The 18,855-nt window shown below is 37.6% G+C and overlaps 3 protein-coding genes across 5 annotated transcripts in view; 1 reads left to right on the top strand and 2 right to left on the bottom strand.

Moving 5' to 3' along the window:
* LOC125801412 (zinc finger protein 239-like) overlaps nucleotides 1–18,855 on the bottom strand; it is a 294,118-nt gene that overhangs the window by 80,737 nt on the left and 194,526 nt on the right. The gene's annotated exons all lie outside the window — the stretch shown is intronic.
* LOC111196651 (zinc finger protein 850-like) overlaps nucleotides 1–18,855 on the bottom strand; it is a 491,117-nt gene that overhangs the window by 284,313 nt on the left and 187,949 nt on the right. The gene's annotated exons all lie outside the window — the stretch shown is intronic.
* Nucleotides 2,264–6,476, top strand: LOC125801451 (uncharacterized). The gene is made up of 5 exons (XM_049478209.1): nucleotides 2,264–2,614; nucleotides 4,692–4,846; nucleotides 4,985–5,078; nucleotides 5,182–5,987; nucleotides 6,094–6,476. Exons 2-4 carry the CDS (start codon nucleotides 4,722–4,724, stop codon nucleotides 5,794–5,796), a joined length of 834 nt encoding a protein of 277 aa, XP_049334166.1. The 5' UTR covers nucleotides 2,264–2,614; nucleotides 4,692–4,721; the 3' UTR covers nucleotides 5,797–5,987; nucleotides 6,094–6,476.

Here is an 18,855-nt window from a genome sequence, read left to right as displayed (position 1 = left end):
AGTGCTTCTCTTTGGGGTAGTCAAAATGGTTCAATTTTAAATTAAATATGAAATACATAATTTCATTATATTACATTATTATATACCAATAGAACTAAGCATATTAAGAATAATTTGTAAACATAGGGTTTCTTGGTGTAAAACATTCTTACATATTGAAAGAATCCTGAAGATTTCTTAGTTCTAATGGATCTTTGTGTCGAATAACTTGTTGAAGTGACTCAAGCAACCAGAGGTGTTTGTCTTAAATTTCTAAACAGAACCAGATATAATCTGGCCCAAACAGTCTCAACATCAGTAACTTCTTACTTAACTGTGAACAAAAAAAAAATCAAAATTGGCTACTATTTTGTAGTAGAATGAGAATGCTTGCTGAACTCATTTTGGAAAAGTTTTAAAAATATTCACCATCCTATATACAAATCAATTCTTAAAGAAATAATTTTTTATTTTACAGTTTAGTTTAAACTGATATTTGCATGTGAATTTTCTAATTCTTTTACAAGTGTGAAGTACCCTTCTATACAGAAATCAGGATGGTCCATTGTGATGTCAGAGAGTGATTTTACAGGGAGTAGGTGTGAATGACCTCAATTTATGAAAAGCTTTCAGAATACATAAATAGTAAGACTTTAGACAAGGTGAGCAACAAACAAGATCTGCTGCAGTACGATCTCCTTTTCAAGAATCTGCAGGACATCAAGAAGGTAAATTCAAAGAAAATGTAACCATAATATTTTAAATTAAATTTTGATTTAAAAAAAGTATCAACTGGAATCAATGTCACAATTGGTGCTCTAACAACAGCACTGATCTTTCCATAGTAATTAGTAAGTGTTATTTGTTGGGGTAGTTTTAAGTGACACAAGCAACCAGAGGTGTTTGTCTTATATTTCTACACAGAACCTGATATAATCTGGCCCAAATAGTCTAAACATCAGTAACTTCTTCCTTTAATATGTAAAAAAAATGTGTCAAATTGGCAAATATTTTGTAGCAGAATGAGACTTATTTTGGAAACGTTTACAGTTGAAAAAAAAGTTTAAAGTTTTTACCATCCCATTAACAAATAAACTCAAACAAATCATATTTATTTTACAATTAATTAGTTTAAAACTGATATTTGCGTATGCATTTTTAAATGCTTTTACAAGTGTGAAGTACCCTTCTATACAGAAATCAGGATGGCCCATTGTGATGTCAGAGAGTGATTTTACAGGGAGTATGTGTGAATGACCTCAATTTATGGAAAGCTTTCAGAATACATAAATAGAAAGACTTTAAACAAGGTGAGCAACAAACAAGATCTGCTGCAGTACGATCTCCTTTTCAAGAACCTGCAGGACAACAAGAAGGTAAATGCAAAGAAAATATAACCATAAACACATATGAGAACTCCCTAACTAAAGGTCTTAGACAGTCATAAAATGTGTCATTTATTCCGCCTAGTCGCCCTAATTAAACTAATAGTAGTTTGAATAAAATGACTTACCCTTTGGTTAGGAACTTATGTGCTCACCAAAGTGTTTTTTTTTTTTTGCTACTTAAAGAAGACCTGTAAGTCACACGTTGACCAAAGTACTGTTAGGTTGTTCAGGTCGACTAGGTGGACCAAATGATGAAATTTAGTTGGTTAGGTAGATAGGGAATATATTCACATACATGTCTTTGTTCACCAAAGTGATTTTTAGCAAATCACTTGCATCCTAGCACTTGTGCGACCCTAAAACGCTATTTCTGTTATTTAATAGAAGTTGCGCTAGCCATATCATATGATGCCACATTAACATTAAATTCAGAAAACACATTCAGAAAAATCTGTATTAAATTTAGAAAATATCTTCTATCTATGAGAACACTTCTAACATTTCTTTAAACACACCTTCTCTTTTTCAATGCGTTTCCTTTTATTTTTGTTACTATGTACACTGTAGATTCTCACCTGAAGGCATCAAAACTATGAATGAACACATGTGGAGTTATGGGTCACAAAGACACTGATAAAGTGGATAAATGGAGAATGCAAATTATAATAATTTATAATTATATATATTATATATTTTTTAGTATTAAAAAAATCAAAACAAAAACTCTTTCAAATAAATAGTTTTAATTTATTTCACAAAAGAAATAAAAATTGGCGCTAAAAGGCGGCCAATCAGACTTCTTTAGAGAGTTCAGCGCGCTGAAAGCGGCCAATCAGAATTCTCAGAGGGTCCAACGCACAAAATAGCAGCCAATTATATTCCTGTAAGAGACGGAGGCGGGTTATGTTTTGGAAAGGGGGCGTTAACTCTGGTTGTGTTAACTCAGAAAAACTTCTCTGAGACGGAGATGGAGAGAGAGCTTCTGAACAGACTGTTTCAGCTCGTAATATTAAGAACACTAACACTAGAAATCTCCAGAACTCAGCGTTTTTAATCAGAAACAATCAGTAAAGAGCTGAGTGCCGCTGCTGAACCTGTGGATCTACCGTGTGGAGTAAGGGAGGAAAGTTCTCTGACTGTGAGCTGCCCAAACGCTCCTGTTTAGCCCTGGGGAACCTGAAGGTGGACGGAGAACTCTGCTTCAAACTGCGTCTAAAATATGGTGTAAGAACACCGGGAGAGATTCGGTGAGTGTTAAAACACAGAAAAGTGTGTTTTTAGACTGAAATAGCCCAGAGTAAATAGAGCTGTAAAATAGCGCTAATTAGCCTAGCGGCTAACGCCACTCACTGTGCTAAGCTAATGCCGTTGAGTGCATTACAAACAGCTAAGCTAATACTGCTAAATAAGCTGTGGGAGAAGCTGTATTAATGTGTATGAACAACTGTGAGGAAAATAGCACTTATTAAACTGTATTCAGAGTATTTGGGTATTGTTTTTGTAAGAATACTGCTGAATGTAAAGCTATTGCTAAGCCACAGACATGTGACTGTAATTGTGTGAACAGTAGAGATGATATGAGTTACTCAGACACTGTTTTCATGTAACTTAAACAGGTCAGTTTTTTTTCTTGATAATTGAGTGGATTTAACTTTTGATATAACAGAACATGAGAAGTAAAATTTATTTTATTTGAAGATTTGAGATCTGTGAAAAAAAGGGAACAGTTTATTGGTTACTGACGTATTTATTTTGTCATTTGATTTGTACGGTGGCCGAGAAAGCCCAACGCAGTGCAAATTGAAAAGCGCTGCAAAAGCACAAAACACATCCATCAAAATTACAACACAGGCGCAGCAAATAGAAAAACGCGCTGCAAATAGAAAAACGCGCTGCAAATACAACCACAACACAACGGAAGTGAGTCACAACACAACAGAATTTTCCCGGGGGACCTTAAAAGATGCTGTACCAGCTAAGCTGCGTCTTCAGTAACGTCTGGGACTTCACTATGTGTACAAAGGACAATAAGTGGCAAACAAGGCGTTTTGTGAAGCAGAACTTTTAATAATATGCACACAACCGTGGCAATCACAGGTAATAAACATAACTTACTTTTCAGAAGCTTGTTTGCCACTTATGGTCCTTTGTACACAGCTGGTACAGCATCTTTTAAGGTCCCCCGGGAAAATTCCGTTGTGGTGTGACTCACTTCTGTTGTGTTGTGGTTCTTTTTGCAGCGCGCTTTTCAATTTGCACTGCGTTGGGCTTTCTCGGCCACTGTAGATTTGTGATACACTTCTGTTTTATTTTATTTACTAATTGTTATTGTTATTTTGTAACAATTAAATGTATGCTTTTGGTTTAATTGATCTAAATATTTAATCTGAAGGATTCTTAAATAGGTAATACATTTCTAACTCTGAAACTAGATTACTAAAATAAGTGTAATAATGACAGGGAACCTAGAAAAGAAGAAAGTTATTAGTAATTAGTTAGTTAATAAAATAACTGTAAATAGTCTGTAATTATTAGTAACAGTTAATACTTACCAAGGTTAAATAAATGAATCTGTGGAACAAGAAATGGGTGTTTAGGTTTGATTGATACTTTCACTGAAAGGTTAAAGTTGGAACTGAAAGTGAATATTTAACTGTGGCTTGGTCATTGAGATTTTTTTTTTCTGGGGAAAAATAATTTGTGATTACTGCATTTTTAATAACATTTAATACATTTTATAACTTGCCACATCCCTGTTTTCATTTATTTCATGTACTTTGCTCCCAGAACGAATCGTTAATTTGTGTAACCTTAGTGTACATGTGTCACACGTTCCTGTCTAAAGTGCTACACACACTCTTTGCATTCTCTCAATGAGCTTCAAGAGGTGGTCATCTGAAATGGTTTCCAACAGTCTTGAAAGAGTTCCCAGAGGTATTTAGCACTTGTTGCCCCTTTGCCTTCACTCTGTGGTCCAGCTCGCCCCAAACCATCTGATTGGGTTCAGGTCCAGTGACTGTGGAGGCCAGGTCATTTTTTGTTAAAGTACAAAACTCCACATGTGTTCATTCATAGTTTTGATGCCTTCGGTGAGAATCTACAATGTAAATAGAAAATAAAGTAAAACTCATTGAATGAGAAGGTGTGTCCAAACTTTTGGCCTGTACTGTATATATAAAATAAATAATTGTTACTGCGCAAAAGCGAACGTGACATCAGAGAGCAGAAGGAGGATTAGCGAGGCACAGCTAATGGCTCAATTGTGCCCTGTTATTCCTTAAAAACAAGAATTAGCTTATAATGCTTAATCCACCTTCTTTCCAGAAATTGGCACATTTTTGGTTAGAGGACACAATGAGGCACCAGCAGTGCCCTGTTTGCCACGTCACATACTCGAATCTTCCTAAGCACCTGACTGGATTCCACAACGTGGCGAATCCCAAAGAGAAGGCCCTGCTCCTGAGCCTCTCCAGCGGACGGTAATTACTACTTATAAACATAACAGAATCACAACTTTTATACTTAATACTCGACTACTTGTAAAAAATGTTTTTTTTAATTTAAACATATTTTTTTATATAGAATTGCATAAACTAAAATATATTAGTAATATTTAGCGTGAAGGGATTGTTCCGATGTGAGGAGCCTCAATGCGGGAAAACGGTTAAAAGGCTTCACAGGCATTACGCAGAATGCCACATTGATAAAACGGTATGTGAAACAAATTGTTCGCTTTTTATTACAGGATGTTAGTAATACTTTTAGTAATAATACTTATTAGCTAATGTTTCTTTTGTGTTTACATGTTTTATAGCTCGATGAAGCTAAGAGCATCGTCACAAGGTGCAAAAAACAATACATTCTGGAGCAGCTAGGAAAACTGAGGGAAACCCATCCTCAGGTGCTGATGGTCAGCGTGCTGGATTTGGGCGGCCAGGACAACCGATGGACCCGACCACCCCCCAACGCACCAGCAACGGCGGACCCAGCCTGCAGCCAGGGACATCAACGGACCCCCCGCCTGAAAGCGGAAGTCCTGGATAGGGCCATAGACATCCTACCTGACACTGGAACACCTGGAATGTCCACAGATGTCAAACCAGAGCCAGTGCCGGTGGAGACCACCCAGGACCTCACACCCAACTGCTCAAACACAGACTGCCAGCGGCTTCTGAGAGAAAATCAGGAGCTCAAGGCACGTCTGGGTTTGGGCAAGGGAGAATGCCCCAGGCAGGACTGCCAGCATAAAAGCCAGGAGCTCTCCAGGCTGGTGCAGCTCTACATGGCAAGCCCCCAGAAGAAGCTCCGAAATAAATTTTCCAGAAAGGATGATTTTCAAACAGAGCATGCCCCAAAATATGGTACGTGCATCTATTATCATTTTTCATATGTAAGGCAAAAATATTTTCCAATTTTCCAATTCATGTAAATATTATGTTTTCCAGAACAAGTCTTACAAGACTTTTTTGTCTTCTGTGTCGGGGCCAATCCTTCAAGCAAAGTGAAAGACAACGGCAATACCTGCCGGAGCCACGTCCGCAGGTTTCTTTTGTTTGCAGGAGAGGGCAAGCTCCTGAAGGGGGACTTTTCCTTTTTAGCCGACTCAACGAAGATTGCAGAGTAAATATTAAAAATGATACTTATCTTTAATTTGTTATCCAACTGTGGTTTTTAAATTAACACTTTGTTTGTGTTTGTATTTTGTTCTATGTTCTATTGTTTACAGGTGGGTGGAGGTTCTGAAAACAGACAGAATGAAACCCACGACCATAAGAATTAATCTAGTAAACATCCACAAGTTCGTCAAATTCCTAAACGACCTGCCTGCAACCCAAACAAAACTCAGCGTGAGGGACTTCCAAAGGATCCATGCACAGATAAAGGCGCGCCTGAAGGATCTACAGAAGGACGTCACTGTACATAGCAGAGGAAGGCAGTTGAGACAAAGGACACAAACTCATTAAGTTATCTTGCTAGATCTGGCCGTTAGCGCCTGGTCGTCAAGTTCAGCCGGTTGTTAGTCAAACTGTATGTGTAAGAAAGAAATGAACTCCTTGTGAGTGGAAGTCGTTCCCAGAGCTTTGTTTTAATAAAGTGTTAATTGCTGAAGATGAAGTATCCTGTCTCTCTGTAACTTATCTCTACTTCAGGATTCCATCAAAGAAGTTTGTTTTGAGTCTGTTTATTAAAGTTAGAGGGTGTTTGCTTTGTTTCAGTGATTTAGGTCAGTGGTAATTGGTTATGTTTTGGATTTTAGCTGTTTTTTGGGAGGGAAAGGGCGAATATTGGCGATTTCCGTGTGTTTAGATGATAGTTAGAACTGTATTTTTAAATATTTTTTTAGCCAATGAGGGTGAAAAGAATGTACAGGGTCGAGGGGAGCGGTAATAACCTCCAGGTCGGACAATGCTGCGATGACAACTAAGTAATCCAATTACATTTCTTTTTCTTTATAATTTTATTTCTAATTCTTCCCATTTTCTCCCCAATTTACACGGCCAATTACCCAACCCATTCATTAGGACTCCCCCTATCACTAGTGATACCTGAACACATCAGGAGGGTGAAGACTAACACATGCTTCCTCCGATACATGTGAAGTCAGCCACCGCTTCTTTTCGAGCTGCTGCCGATGCAGCATTGCCGAGCAGCCAGCGCGCTTGGAGGAAAGCGCAGCGGCTCGACTCTGGTACATCAGCTCACAGACGCTCTGTGCTGCAGACATCACTGTAGGAGTGATGTGGGGAGAGAGCGCCATCTACCCACCCAGAGGGAGCAGGGCCAGTTTTGCTCCCTCTAACGCTGGCAGCTTGCATGCGACCTCCTGCTCATAGTGGCAGCGAGTAATCCAATTACATTTAAGTAATATTTTCACCTTCATTCCTAATTTTTTAAATTTTAAGTTTTTTTTTATTACTTTTTTTGCCCCGTGTGTGGGGAGACATATCCGGCAGCACAGTCCAACCCAGCCCGCCCCGGGGTCACAGTCACAGCCAAGCCCAGTGTCCTAGAGCTTAGATTGGGCCCAAAAAATCAGAACCGACCCTGCCTGAGCTTGTGCACGTTCTGCCCGAGCCCGACCCCACCCGACCCATAAAATGTCATTATGAGCCCGAGCCAACCCGTCCCTTAAACTGCCTGTTTTGAGCAAAATCTGTTCAGAATGATGGTAATTAACAATGAAACACAGGAGCATAAACCTTGTATTTAATAAAATTGTTTTTTTTTTAAGAACAGCTGGCTTGTGCGGCCAGAGCTGTGTGATTATAACATTTTAACTGGGGCACCTTTCTTTAAACAGTTTAACTTGTAAATTACGGGGTTATAATAGTTTTGAACAATTTACTATAGCCTAATTTTATTTTGTTTTCACTTTCTCTCTTAAAATTCAGTTAGTTTTAAGTCGTATTTGGAGTGGGTTTGCTAGGAATGCTGTGGGAAATCTCTTGGGACACTGTAGCGCTTAGATTCTCTGCCCAAACCCGACCCGAAGCCCGATCCAAACTCGAGTCAGGTTCGGGCAGAGAATCTAAGCTCTACAGTGTCCCAGCCGCAGGAGGAGGGGGAGACCTGCTGTAATCCTCGCTGTGCCCGGGAAATTCTTCAATTGAAAGAGGAACTTCGGGCTGCTCGTGAAGGAAAAAGAAACAGGAAAACGTCTCTACAGTAGTCTTCCATATCCCGCGTTTTTTTATTTTGGTACTGAATGGCCAGGCAGTTGGTAGCTGCAGTGAGTGTTTCTCCTTCTCCACACCACCATAAACTGGCTGTTTTCGGCTGTTTGAATAAGCGAAATCTGTTCAGAATAATGTAATGAACACTGCAACACTGAAAGAGTGTTGCAGTTAATAAAAATGTGTAAGAACTAGGGCTGCAGCTATCGATTCTTTTTGTAATCGGGTACTCTACTGAAAAATCGATTCGATTAATCGAGTAATCGGATAAAACATTTTTTTGTTAAAGAGCAATTAAAAAGGAATTTTACTCAATAATGAATGACCAATTGGTTTCCTTTTTTAGATAAGTTATATTTTTAAATTCACAACATTTCCAAATTGCAAATACAAATGAATAAAACACAATAAATAAATAAAATACCACAATAAAAAAAATAAATTTAATTACATTACTTTCACATTTGGATTTCTTGTAAATAACAAATATAGGGTATAAATCAATAAAAAAGGCATAAACATTGTCTTTGTTGTGCATCTTAGCTTCTGAGACGTTGTCAGTTCTGCCAGTGTTGGATCAGTGTGCTGCATTCTTTTACCACCAAGCCGCTTCTCCAAAATATATCAGGACCTGTGCAATAATTGTGACACACAAGTATTACAAATGTTGCTTTTTTCTTTATTTATATGTTGGACTATTTGGGTCTAATTACATCACTAAGACTAATAACTCTAATAATAAGTTAATGGCCGTGCATTTATTAAGATCGACACCTATCGCACTGGGGCACATTAGACACTAGTGGTAATCAATATTTTACCCAATAAATAGAGACACACTTCCTTATATGAACAACAGTGTTCATACAGTTTTGTCTCACTGGCCAAATGTACTCTTAGATGAAGAAAGCAAGCATTTAGTTTCCAGCCAAAGTAACTTCAGTTTAGCTAACTTTTAACATTTTATTGTTTATATTCTGAACTCCACAGCGCTGTGTTTACTGTTTACATAAAGCCTGTATGAACTCTGTTCTAATAAACTAACCACACATTATAGACAGTGCTTCTATTAATTCACACTCCAAAGCGCTGTCGTTTTGTTATTAATTCACATTAATGTTAATCTCATTGATTTATTATAAGTTATATTTACCTGCTCTCTCGGCGTCCTTGCGTCTCGGGTGTCCTCGGCTCAGATGGTGCAGCATTAAAACGCGCTGTTTTGGCACTGCACCGAGTACAGGTCACAGTTCGAACATAAAATGCTTTTATTCCTTTAAAATCGCTGTTTTCTCTCGCCACTTCCATTTTTGCCGCTGCTCAAACCTCCGTCTCCTTGTTCCCGGGCAGGGTGACGTAACGCTGAGCGCGTTGTCAAAATAAAAGTCGCGAAAATACAGCGCGCTGAGTTTATTAATTAAATAAACGATTACTCGAGGCACAGAAAATTAATCAATCAATTTTGTGAATCGAGTTACTTGATTTACTCGAGTAATCGTTTCACCCCTAGTAAGAACAGCTAAACACAGCGCTACTCGTCAAACGCGGACAAGTGGAGAAGCTCCCAGATCTGCATGATTATAACATTCTAACTGGTGAATTATTTTAAACAGTTTGTTTTGTTACTTAAGGTTATAATAGTTTTGAATGCTTCATTATAGTTTAATTTTATTTTATTTTCACCTTTTCTCATCCAATTCAGTTAGTTTTAGTTGGTTTTTACAGTGAACTCTACAGGTTTCCCCAATTTTCACCAAAATGATCAACTACCATCAACACCACCTGCTCTTAAACTGTTGGAGTGGAAATAGCGCTTATAAATAAATTAACAAACACAAAAACTAAGGGTATTTTCAATTTCAGGTCATTGTAGTTAGTTTTATAAACTCTCAATTCAGTTCCATTAAGTTACTTTTTTCTTTTAATTACTGTTTTTATTAGTTTTAGTAAACGAAAATGTTTTTTTACTTTCAGTTTGTTATTTCATTTGTTTTTTGTTAATGATAATACTTGGATATTTGGTTATATTGTGATTATCATGCCAGAGCTTTATATAAAATAAATATAGCATTAAAAATAGGTGCCTGTGTCACAGACTATTTCCTGGTGCCCGAGGAATGTGGTGGGAAATCTTGGGTTGGGTTGGGTCCGGGCAGATAAACTGTTTTTTTTTTTCTCCCAATTTGGTTATCCAATTGACCCACCCCTTTTTGTGCATCCCCATCACCGGTGGCACCTGTGACTCTTGGAGGATGTGGATGAGCAGACGCCTCCTCCGACGTGTGTGAGGTCAGTCAGCCCTTTTTTCAGCTGCTGCTGATGAATCATTGCCTGAGCAGCTAGCACGCTCGGAGGAAAGCACAGCGGCTAGGGTCCGATTCATCCGCTCAAAGACGCCTCGTGCCGACCCGGCGCCACCTTAAAACGTGATGGGGAGAGAGCGCCATCTACCCACCCGGAGGGAGCAGGGCCAATTTTGCTCCTTCTGAGCGCCGGCAGCTGATGGTAAAGCTGCATGAAAGGGGGTACGAACCTGTGACCTCCCGCTCATAGTGGCAGCGCATTAGACCGCTGGACCACTCGGCGCCCTGGGCAGGTAATCTAAGCTCTAATAATAATATATATCGAAACCGTACCGATATTGAGGGGGTGACTCACTGTGTTACAGACTACTTGAATTTCTGTATGGATGTTGCTGTTACCACAAAGACTGTACGCTGCTTTCCAAACAACAAACCCTGGATTACCAGCACCGTCAAGGACCTCCTCAACCAAAAGAAGAGGGCGTTCAAAAATGAAAACTTGGTAGAGCTGAAGCACGTACAGGGGGAACTCAAAGTACGTCTTAAAGAGGCCAAGGAGTCTTACAGGAAAAAGGTGGAAAGAAGGCTGCAAGAAACAACATGAAGGAGGTCTGGGGTGCGATGAAAACCATCACTGGGTGCAAAAACAACAACGGCAAACCAGTTTAACAACTTTTACAACAGGTTTGAATGTCCTCCTGCTGCCCCCTCCTCCTACCCTCCTGCATCATCACCATCATCTCCACCACCATCACCTTCAACTCCAACTCCACCATCACCCTCACCTCCATCTTCATCACCACCACCACTCTCTCCTCCATCATCATCTTCATCAGCACCATCCTCCTCACTTCCTCCATCTTCATCACCACTACCATCACCCCCACCTCCACCATCTTCATCAGCACCAACACCACCCTCACCTCCACCATCTTCATCATCACCACCATCAACACTATCAGCTGGCAGACAAATCAGCTCCACCAGTCCACCAACCTTTACTGCAGACGAAGTCAGGAGATAGCTGAGGAGACTTCACCCCAGGAAGGCAGCTGGCCCGGACAGAGTGTCCCCCAGAAAGTGGTAACACTTACTAATGCTAGCTAGTAAGCCAACATAGGTTAGCTAAATTAGCCTTAATGCTGGATTTGGATTTTAAAATATATTAAGTTGTAAATTCGTGTTAGCTAGCTAGTTCTCCAAATAAGATAGCCAGCTAGTGTAACTTTAGCTCGACTTCATTGTTTAGTCAGGAAATGGCGCCAAACAGGGACGTAGCTGGTATTAGCAGCCTGTTTTTAATAATGTTAGCTCAACATTAACTAGCTGGCTAAATTTGGTGCATGACTAGCTAACCTAGGTTAACTAACTAGCTTAGCTAACTGCCTGGGTAAACTATGGAAGCCCATTCCTGCCACCTAAAAAAAAAAAAAATAATAATAATTTTACTATTAAGTTAACTGCTATCTCAATATTTTGAGATACTAAGTCATTATTTTGTTATACTATCTCAATATTTCGAGATATTATCTCATTATTTTGAGATAGTATGTCATTATTTTTAGATACTATTTCAATATTCTGAGATATTGAGAAATATTGGTGCTTTTAGAAGAATCATACAATATCAAAATAAGCCTCCGGAGAGATTAGATTAATTTAATAACACACTGGACTTCTATTTTAGTGTGTTAAAGAGAGTGGCTGTGGCTCCGACTATTCTGTATGGTATGTATGTATGTGTATAATTGAGCAGAACAGCGATGTGGAACTCAATTAGTCAACTCCTTACTGTTACAGCAGAAAACAGTTCACAAAATGACGACGTAGTATCTCAAAATAATGACTTACTATCTCAAAATAATGACTTAGTATGTCAAAATAATGAGAGCAGTTTACTTAATAATAATTAAAAAAATGTGCTGGATTATTTTTACTTTTTTAGGCGGCGGGAACATGCTTCCATAGTTTACTCAATAGTTTAATAAAATAAAAAAAATGCATAGATAACCCAGTTAGTTAGCTATCTGTGAGAGTAGAGTGACGTGCTGGAGATAGAGAGTTAAGGCAATATATTTTTAAGATTTCTCATGTTTAATTTCTTCTCAAATTTGTTTTCAGAACCAAGAAACTGCAACAAGTTTTTTTTTTTCAAGTTCTTGCCACCATCTACAGGGATGAGAGAGAATATTCAAGGAAGATCTATGATGTTGGCAACACTGAGCATCTTATTGAAACAGCATCGGCAGAACAACTTGGATATGCTGTTGTGAGAATTCTGAAATTCAACCCACAATTTCAGGAATTTATTGACGTAGATAGGAATGTAGACATCAGGAACTTGGATAGATTCCAGCTGTTCTTATCATGCAAAGAGACTGAATCATCTCAACCTATTGCCACTTCAGTGTCCCAAGCTCAGGTATTTACATTTATATTGTATTACTGCATTTGTTTTTTTTTTTGTTTTTTTTAGAAAGTACATTTAGTAGATGCTGATTTTCTTTGTGCAGCATACTCAAGTTTCACAAGAGCATGAAAAACTGAGGTCCATTTTGGAAAAGAAAGCACCAGAGACACTTGATGAACTCAAAACCAAAGGCACTGTGACAGAAAAAGCAAGAATAAAGCTTGTTAAATTACGTGTATCTGACCTGGTGGAAAAGCATGGATTGTGAGTAAAACAAACCACCTTTTTAACATATTCAAGAAAAGTAAAAAAATTATAATAATACAGCAAATTATAGTGGCTTGTATAACACTGCTAAAGTACAGCAGAGTAAATGCTTTATATTTAAGTTTTGAGTTGGTTTTGTTGTTCTTCTATTAATTACTTATCCAACAAGTACTGAAAAAGTGGCTCTAGCAAAGAACATCATCGCTGTCTTCCCTGAGAGTCCAGGTGGATGGAAACGGGGAAGGATTTGTAAGCACATGCTTTGGTTCTCAGTTGTAGATTGTACAAAATCATATTGATTGTTTTTAAAATTGGGCATGATTCTTGCTCATGCATGTTATGTTATTTATATTGTGGTTAGCTTATGTAAGGATAAGCATCTGCTCAAATTTAAATAATAATAAAACTGCTCTTCAGATATTTTTTCATGTCAATTAATGTATTTGTGTACATAAATTAAATCTGAAAACTAGAGATTGAAACAAAAAAAATTTAAATCCTTAAGCCTAACAAACGCAACAGTGTCTCTAGCATCTTTATCAAATGCCTTTTTTTTCTTAATTTTGTACTGCAGTTAAATGCCAGAGGTAAAAAGTAATTGAAGTGGCATCTAATTATTTGTGTTTTTTATGTGATTTGTTGGGTACATTAGTCTTTAGCTCTAGTACATTAAAAAAATACATCCACAGATGTATGTTACTTTTATATTTCTTTTAACAACATTATCTTACCAGTAGCTAATTTCTCTTTTTTCTGTTATGCTTTTAACCTTTTTTTTATGCCAGGAGCACTTTTACGATCCAGATTCTCATTCTGGATTTTTGGAAATGAGACTGCGCAACATTCGTCGAAAGCTAGAAGATGGTCAGCGGCGTTATAGGTCGCACAAACGACGCTGTGAAGATGGTCCTAATCCGGACAAGGAGGAGGAAGATGGTAGTGGGACAAGTGAGTGGATCAACTTGATGAAAAGGCTCAGGCCTTCTACAGACAACATTTCATCGATCAAAGCAGCAATGCAGAAAACCTTCACCTGACGCAGATCATGGATAGCCAAACATTCCCCCTCCCTGTCTGAAATCTTTGAGGAATACCTACTCTTCTTGGATATGCCAACTCTGGTAGGTACATTACATTTTGCTTTTTCATTAGGGCTCACTGTCAGTTTTATGCCATGTGTAATGTAAATAACTTGATAATATTGTTAAGAGTTATTATATAACACCGTTTAGCTGAAAAACATGTGCACTCATGGAGGTGATATGAATTTCTCAGTCAGTTAATTTATGATAAAAGTGAAAAGAGGTCTGTGGCCTGTTTGGAACTCAGTTTGGCAATTTGTGTGTTATAGCTGGTATTATGTACCTAAATTAAAATGTCTCATTTTTTTGTTTCTTAAAAGCTTGATACAGAGTTTGGTAAAATGTTTGAGGGAAAAGGAGATTTGTTCTTAAGAAGATGGGAGGCTACCATCATTCCCAAGTTGAAGGCAATTGCCATCATGGAGACAGGTGATCTTGCATCTCTTAAGGACATGGAAAACCAGAATGAAGGTATATATTTTCAAATATAACTCTCATTAGATTTCACATATAATGCTACATCCTCTGTGTAATCTTATTTTATTTGTGTCTGTGTCTCATTTTCAGATGAGAAGTGTTACACTATGCTTGTAGTCCTTACACATCTTCTGCCACCAGTTGCAATGAGTCGCTGTTGAGTGAAGTTTGCATTAACATTCCTTGTTGATTTTGTTCCAGTAAGTCCATCTATCGATTTGTCTGTCTATCTAGAATAATTTTACTATAAGATACATTTTGCCTTTTTTAGTAAACAAATAAATCATAAAGGACATTGAAGGTGGCTGATTTAGTTTAATCAAGTGTGAAAGTATGTAATTGTGTACATGCTTATTAACTGGAGTAACATAAAATTTAGAAACTGTTAAATCGGTCGTTTGTATTTTTAGTAAGTGTTTGCAGTAACAACTGATTAAACTCAAATTTTGGTTTCTTTTGTTTGGTTACATTTTAGGCTGGAAGCAACATTGCTTCTCTTTGTGATGTCTGTCCTTCACAGACCCACCAGCCCCAGCTAATCTGTGTTGGAAATCTGAGGGCTGCCGCAAAGCAACATGTCATCATTGGAAAGAGTGACCGAATCACTGTTCCCCTTGAAGAAGGACTGACATCTGCTGTGGACAAGCTATTTAAGCTCTACTGGGTGTGTAACCTGGCCTATCCATGTCAGCTAAGCTCCGTGTTCTGCTTCTTTGAACACATCTATGACATGCCTCTCTCAACTAGCCGGAAAGCTAAGGTACCGAAGCTCATTTCGAAGGTTAAAGCATCACAATTCACAGCATAATGTACACTTGTCCAGAATGTCGACAGTCACAATTCACAGAAGTAAAGAAGCTAATTTGGCATCTTCGTGAAATACATGCATTGTCAAAGGGACTGAACTTCATTCTTATTTGCAGCCAGGATGGTTGTCCAAGGACTTACCACAACATCAAATCATTTACTAAGCATCTTTACAGAGATCACCAGTTAACATGTACCACCGTGCACTATTTGTTACTTCACATACTGTACTTGGCCTAACATATAGAACAGGTAGTGTGCTGCCACTTAAAACCAAACACTGTGGAGAATGTTTGTTTGGTGAGATAATTCACATCATACCACGGGCTGATGCTGAGTCCTTTTTGATGTTTATCTGCATTCTTTCAATTGAGTACTTTGATGAGCATTTTTATGCATATGTCAAGCGAACTAATGACTATGAAATGATCAGCTTAGATGATGCTTCAGATGTTAGGCCTCTTGATGTACTAGCCATTTACAACACAGACAAGCTGTACTTGAATCCAAGATCCAAATTGTTTAGCCTCACGTTTTGTAGTTCTGTTTTTATAAAAAGGGAATTTTATTTCTGTACTGATGTTCAATGTTATTCATCAGGTTTTCTAAAAATACGTGAGAACAGTGAACAATTGTGACTAATTTTATATGAGCTATGTTTTATACACCCCTTTACTGTTTGGACTTTTGTTTTTAGGTGTTCATTATCACAAAAGACAATGAATTAGTCACAAGCATGCATGGTTTTACATTTAAAATATCTAAAAACATTGAGTTAATTTATTACTTATTCCAAACGAAACTGATTTTGAACTGTAACAAACATGACTGTATTTACATTTAAAATGTTACAAACACGTGAATGTTAATTCATTGCTAATTCCAAAAGAAAACTGAACCATATATAGGCATGATAATAAAAATGGAATTGAATTAATTCGTTTCATGCTTTTTTTTAACATATTTGATACATTATCTTGATTGTGCATAATCAACACAAGTTGTGTAAAAAATTACACATTTGTGAGTTCATTAGCCTGACACATTTAGTGTGTAAAATTGGATTACACACTGGATGTGTCAGAATCAACACAACATGTGTCGTCTCTGAGCACACTCGCACAATGTGTTAAAATTCGACACAGTCTGAGTCATTTTTGACACATTTCTTTTTAGAGTGTACGTAAAAGACTTCCTAAAATCAAACTTGGGTAAAGGGAGGAACTAGAAGAGTTTGTGATACAGGGAGGAAAAAAGGAGGAAAAAAAAGAAGCGAGCCAGAGCTCAGGGTAAAAACTGGCATACATTTATTTTTATGTAAAACTAAGATCCAACACTGAGTGACTGTAGACAGGTGTTTCAGTTTCATTGTCCAACCCCGGTATGTCCCAAATGTGTCTATAAACTGGGTATAGGATATATATGATATCTCAATAAATTTTATAAAACATATTTTCTTTTTGTTTGTTTTTTTTAGTTTTCAGCTCAGAAAGTCCTTTTGTAACGTTTGTAATAATACTTTTTATTATTTTAAGCAATGTCTTTTTGTCCACAGATCTTTCAGACACATCCCATGTAAAAATGTCCCCAGAACTCGTCAAGCTAGTCATACGGTTAGCTTATTAGAATAGGCAGCAGTGACTTCATTTAACTCACAATAGAAAAAAGGGCAATTCTGTTTATATTCTTTTTCCTAAAGTTCATATTAATACTTGTAAAGGGTTAAGCATTTAGTGGGTGTTAACATATGAACAGCTCAGGCATGAGGGATTGTGGTAGCTGCCTACCGTTTCATACACAGCCAGTCTATCTCTGCTCTCTCCTACTGGTATGCAGATTAGCTAAGTGTCAAACGGTCAGGTTGTTACCGTCATTTAATGGTCCATATTATGTCAATTTACATTTGAGATTTGTAGGTATAAACATACACATATTCACACATATTTTTTCACAGTTTATTTTTTCACCTGCATATCCGATTAGCCTAAATTTTACCCTGTATATTTAATTCCCAGTGCCAGAGAGCTTTATTTTCGTGATAAATATTTCTTAAAACTGCATTGACACTAATGTGGTGACGTGTTCGTGTGTGTTGTGTTGGTACATGTAGATCAGGTGCAGCAGTGCTGCTGGGGTTTTTAAACACAGGGTTCAAACACCTTTTACCATGTAAAATTCAAGCACTTTTCAAGCACTTTCAAGGCCCATTTTCAAGTTTTTTTCAGCATATTTCAGTAAAGTGGAAAATTAATGATAACGGTGATATCTCAAAACTGCGATTCAGCGATAATCAATATATTGCAAAACTATTCTCCACACTTCACAGCGACTGAGCTACTGAGAAAAAAAACACTTCTATGTAAGTAAATAGCAGGAGTTATGGATTTATTGGTGTAAGTTAAATACCAATGTTCTCAAAATACTGAGTATCTCAACATAATGTGTATCCAATAAATTTCGTTCCACTTCACGATTGTCTCCCACTGGAAAGATTATTGATCTACTGTTCGAATTATGATGTATCTGGCATGATACGTCATAAAGAAGAAAAGGAAATCCAGTCCAAAATTGTAGTTCCGTCAGATTTTATTCAAAGAATCTTCTGAGCAAAACAGTTTTTTTGGATACATTAAAAATTGAGTAAAAAGATTATTGAAAAATGAATTGAAATAAAAAGGTGAAAATAAGAGGAAAACCCCAAAGGTGAGAAAAGTTGGGGTTTCCAGAGTTCTCAGCTGTGTGAACAGGACCTGTGGCTCTGTAGTCCCTCTCGGGAGAAGCTCTCCCGCCCAACTCTACTCTTCTTCCTAGACAGAGTCTAATAAAAACAGGCATTCGCCTGGCCTCAGTCTAATAGTGTGTGAGGAGGCTCCTCACACCCCCCGGATCCTGATACTGATAAACAGTTATTCATCCTATACGTCAGCCGAGAACTCGGTCACCCCAACCTTATCAGACTATAGATTACATGTACAGAAACTCATGGTTCTGCTGGAAAAAATCAATCATGCTAAGTTGCAAGAAAAACGGCCTTGCTTTGAGCACAAGGACACAATATACATACATTCTAAGTCACAATGTGAATCATCATGAATCGTGCTAAATGCTTGAATAACATACTGATTAAGTGAAATGCTGATTTAGTTACACACAGATTAACCCTTTAATCAATGAACAATGAACATAGTAAGGCAAAACTCCTCCGTATTCTTACACACTTGTTAATTCTTCACAAAAAACAAACAAAAAAATCATATATTTATGTTTGAAGCCCAAAATGTGGCAAAAGTTTGAAAAGTTCAAGGGGGGGCCGAATACTTTTGCAAGGCACTGTATATAGTGGTTGCTTGAATGTATGTTTGGCTGTGTACAAAAGCTTTTGGCTAAATGCTAAAGTTGAAAGAATAGATAAGATTGCAGATCTTGCAATATAAAAGCCTTTTATTGAATCACATAGATATGAATATG

This window comes from Astyanax mexicanus, chromosome 4, assembly GCF_023375975.1.
Source record: "Astyanax mexicanus isolate ESR-SI-001 chromosome 4, AstMex3_surface, whole genome shotgun sequence".
Taxonomy (NCBI): domain Eukaryota; kingdom Metazoa; phylum Chordata; class Actinopteri; order Characiformes; family Acestrorhamphidae; genus Astyanax; species Astyanax mexicanus.
This window is presented reverse-complemented; position numbering and strand designations above follow the sequence as displayed.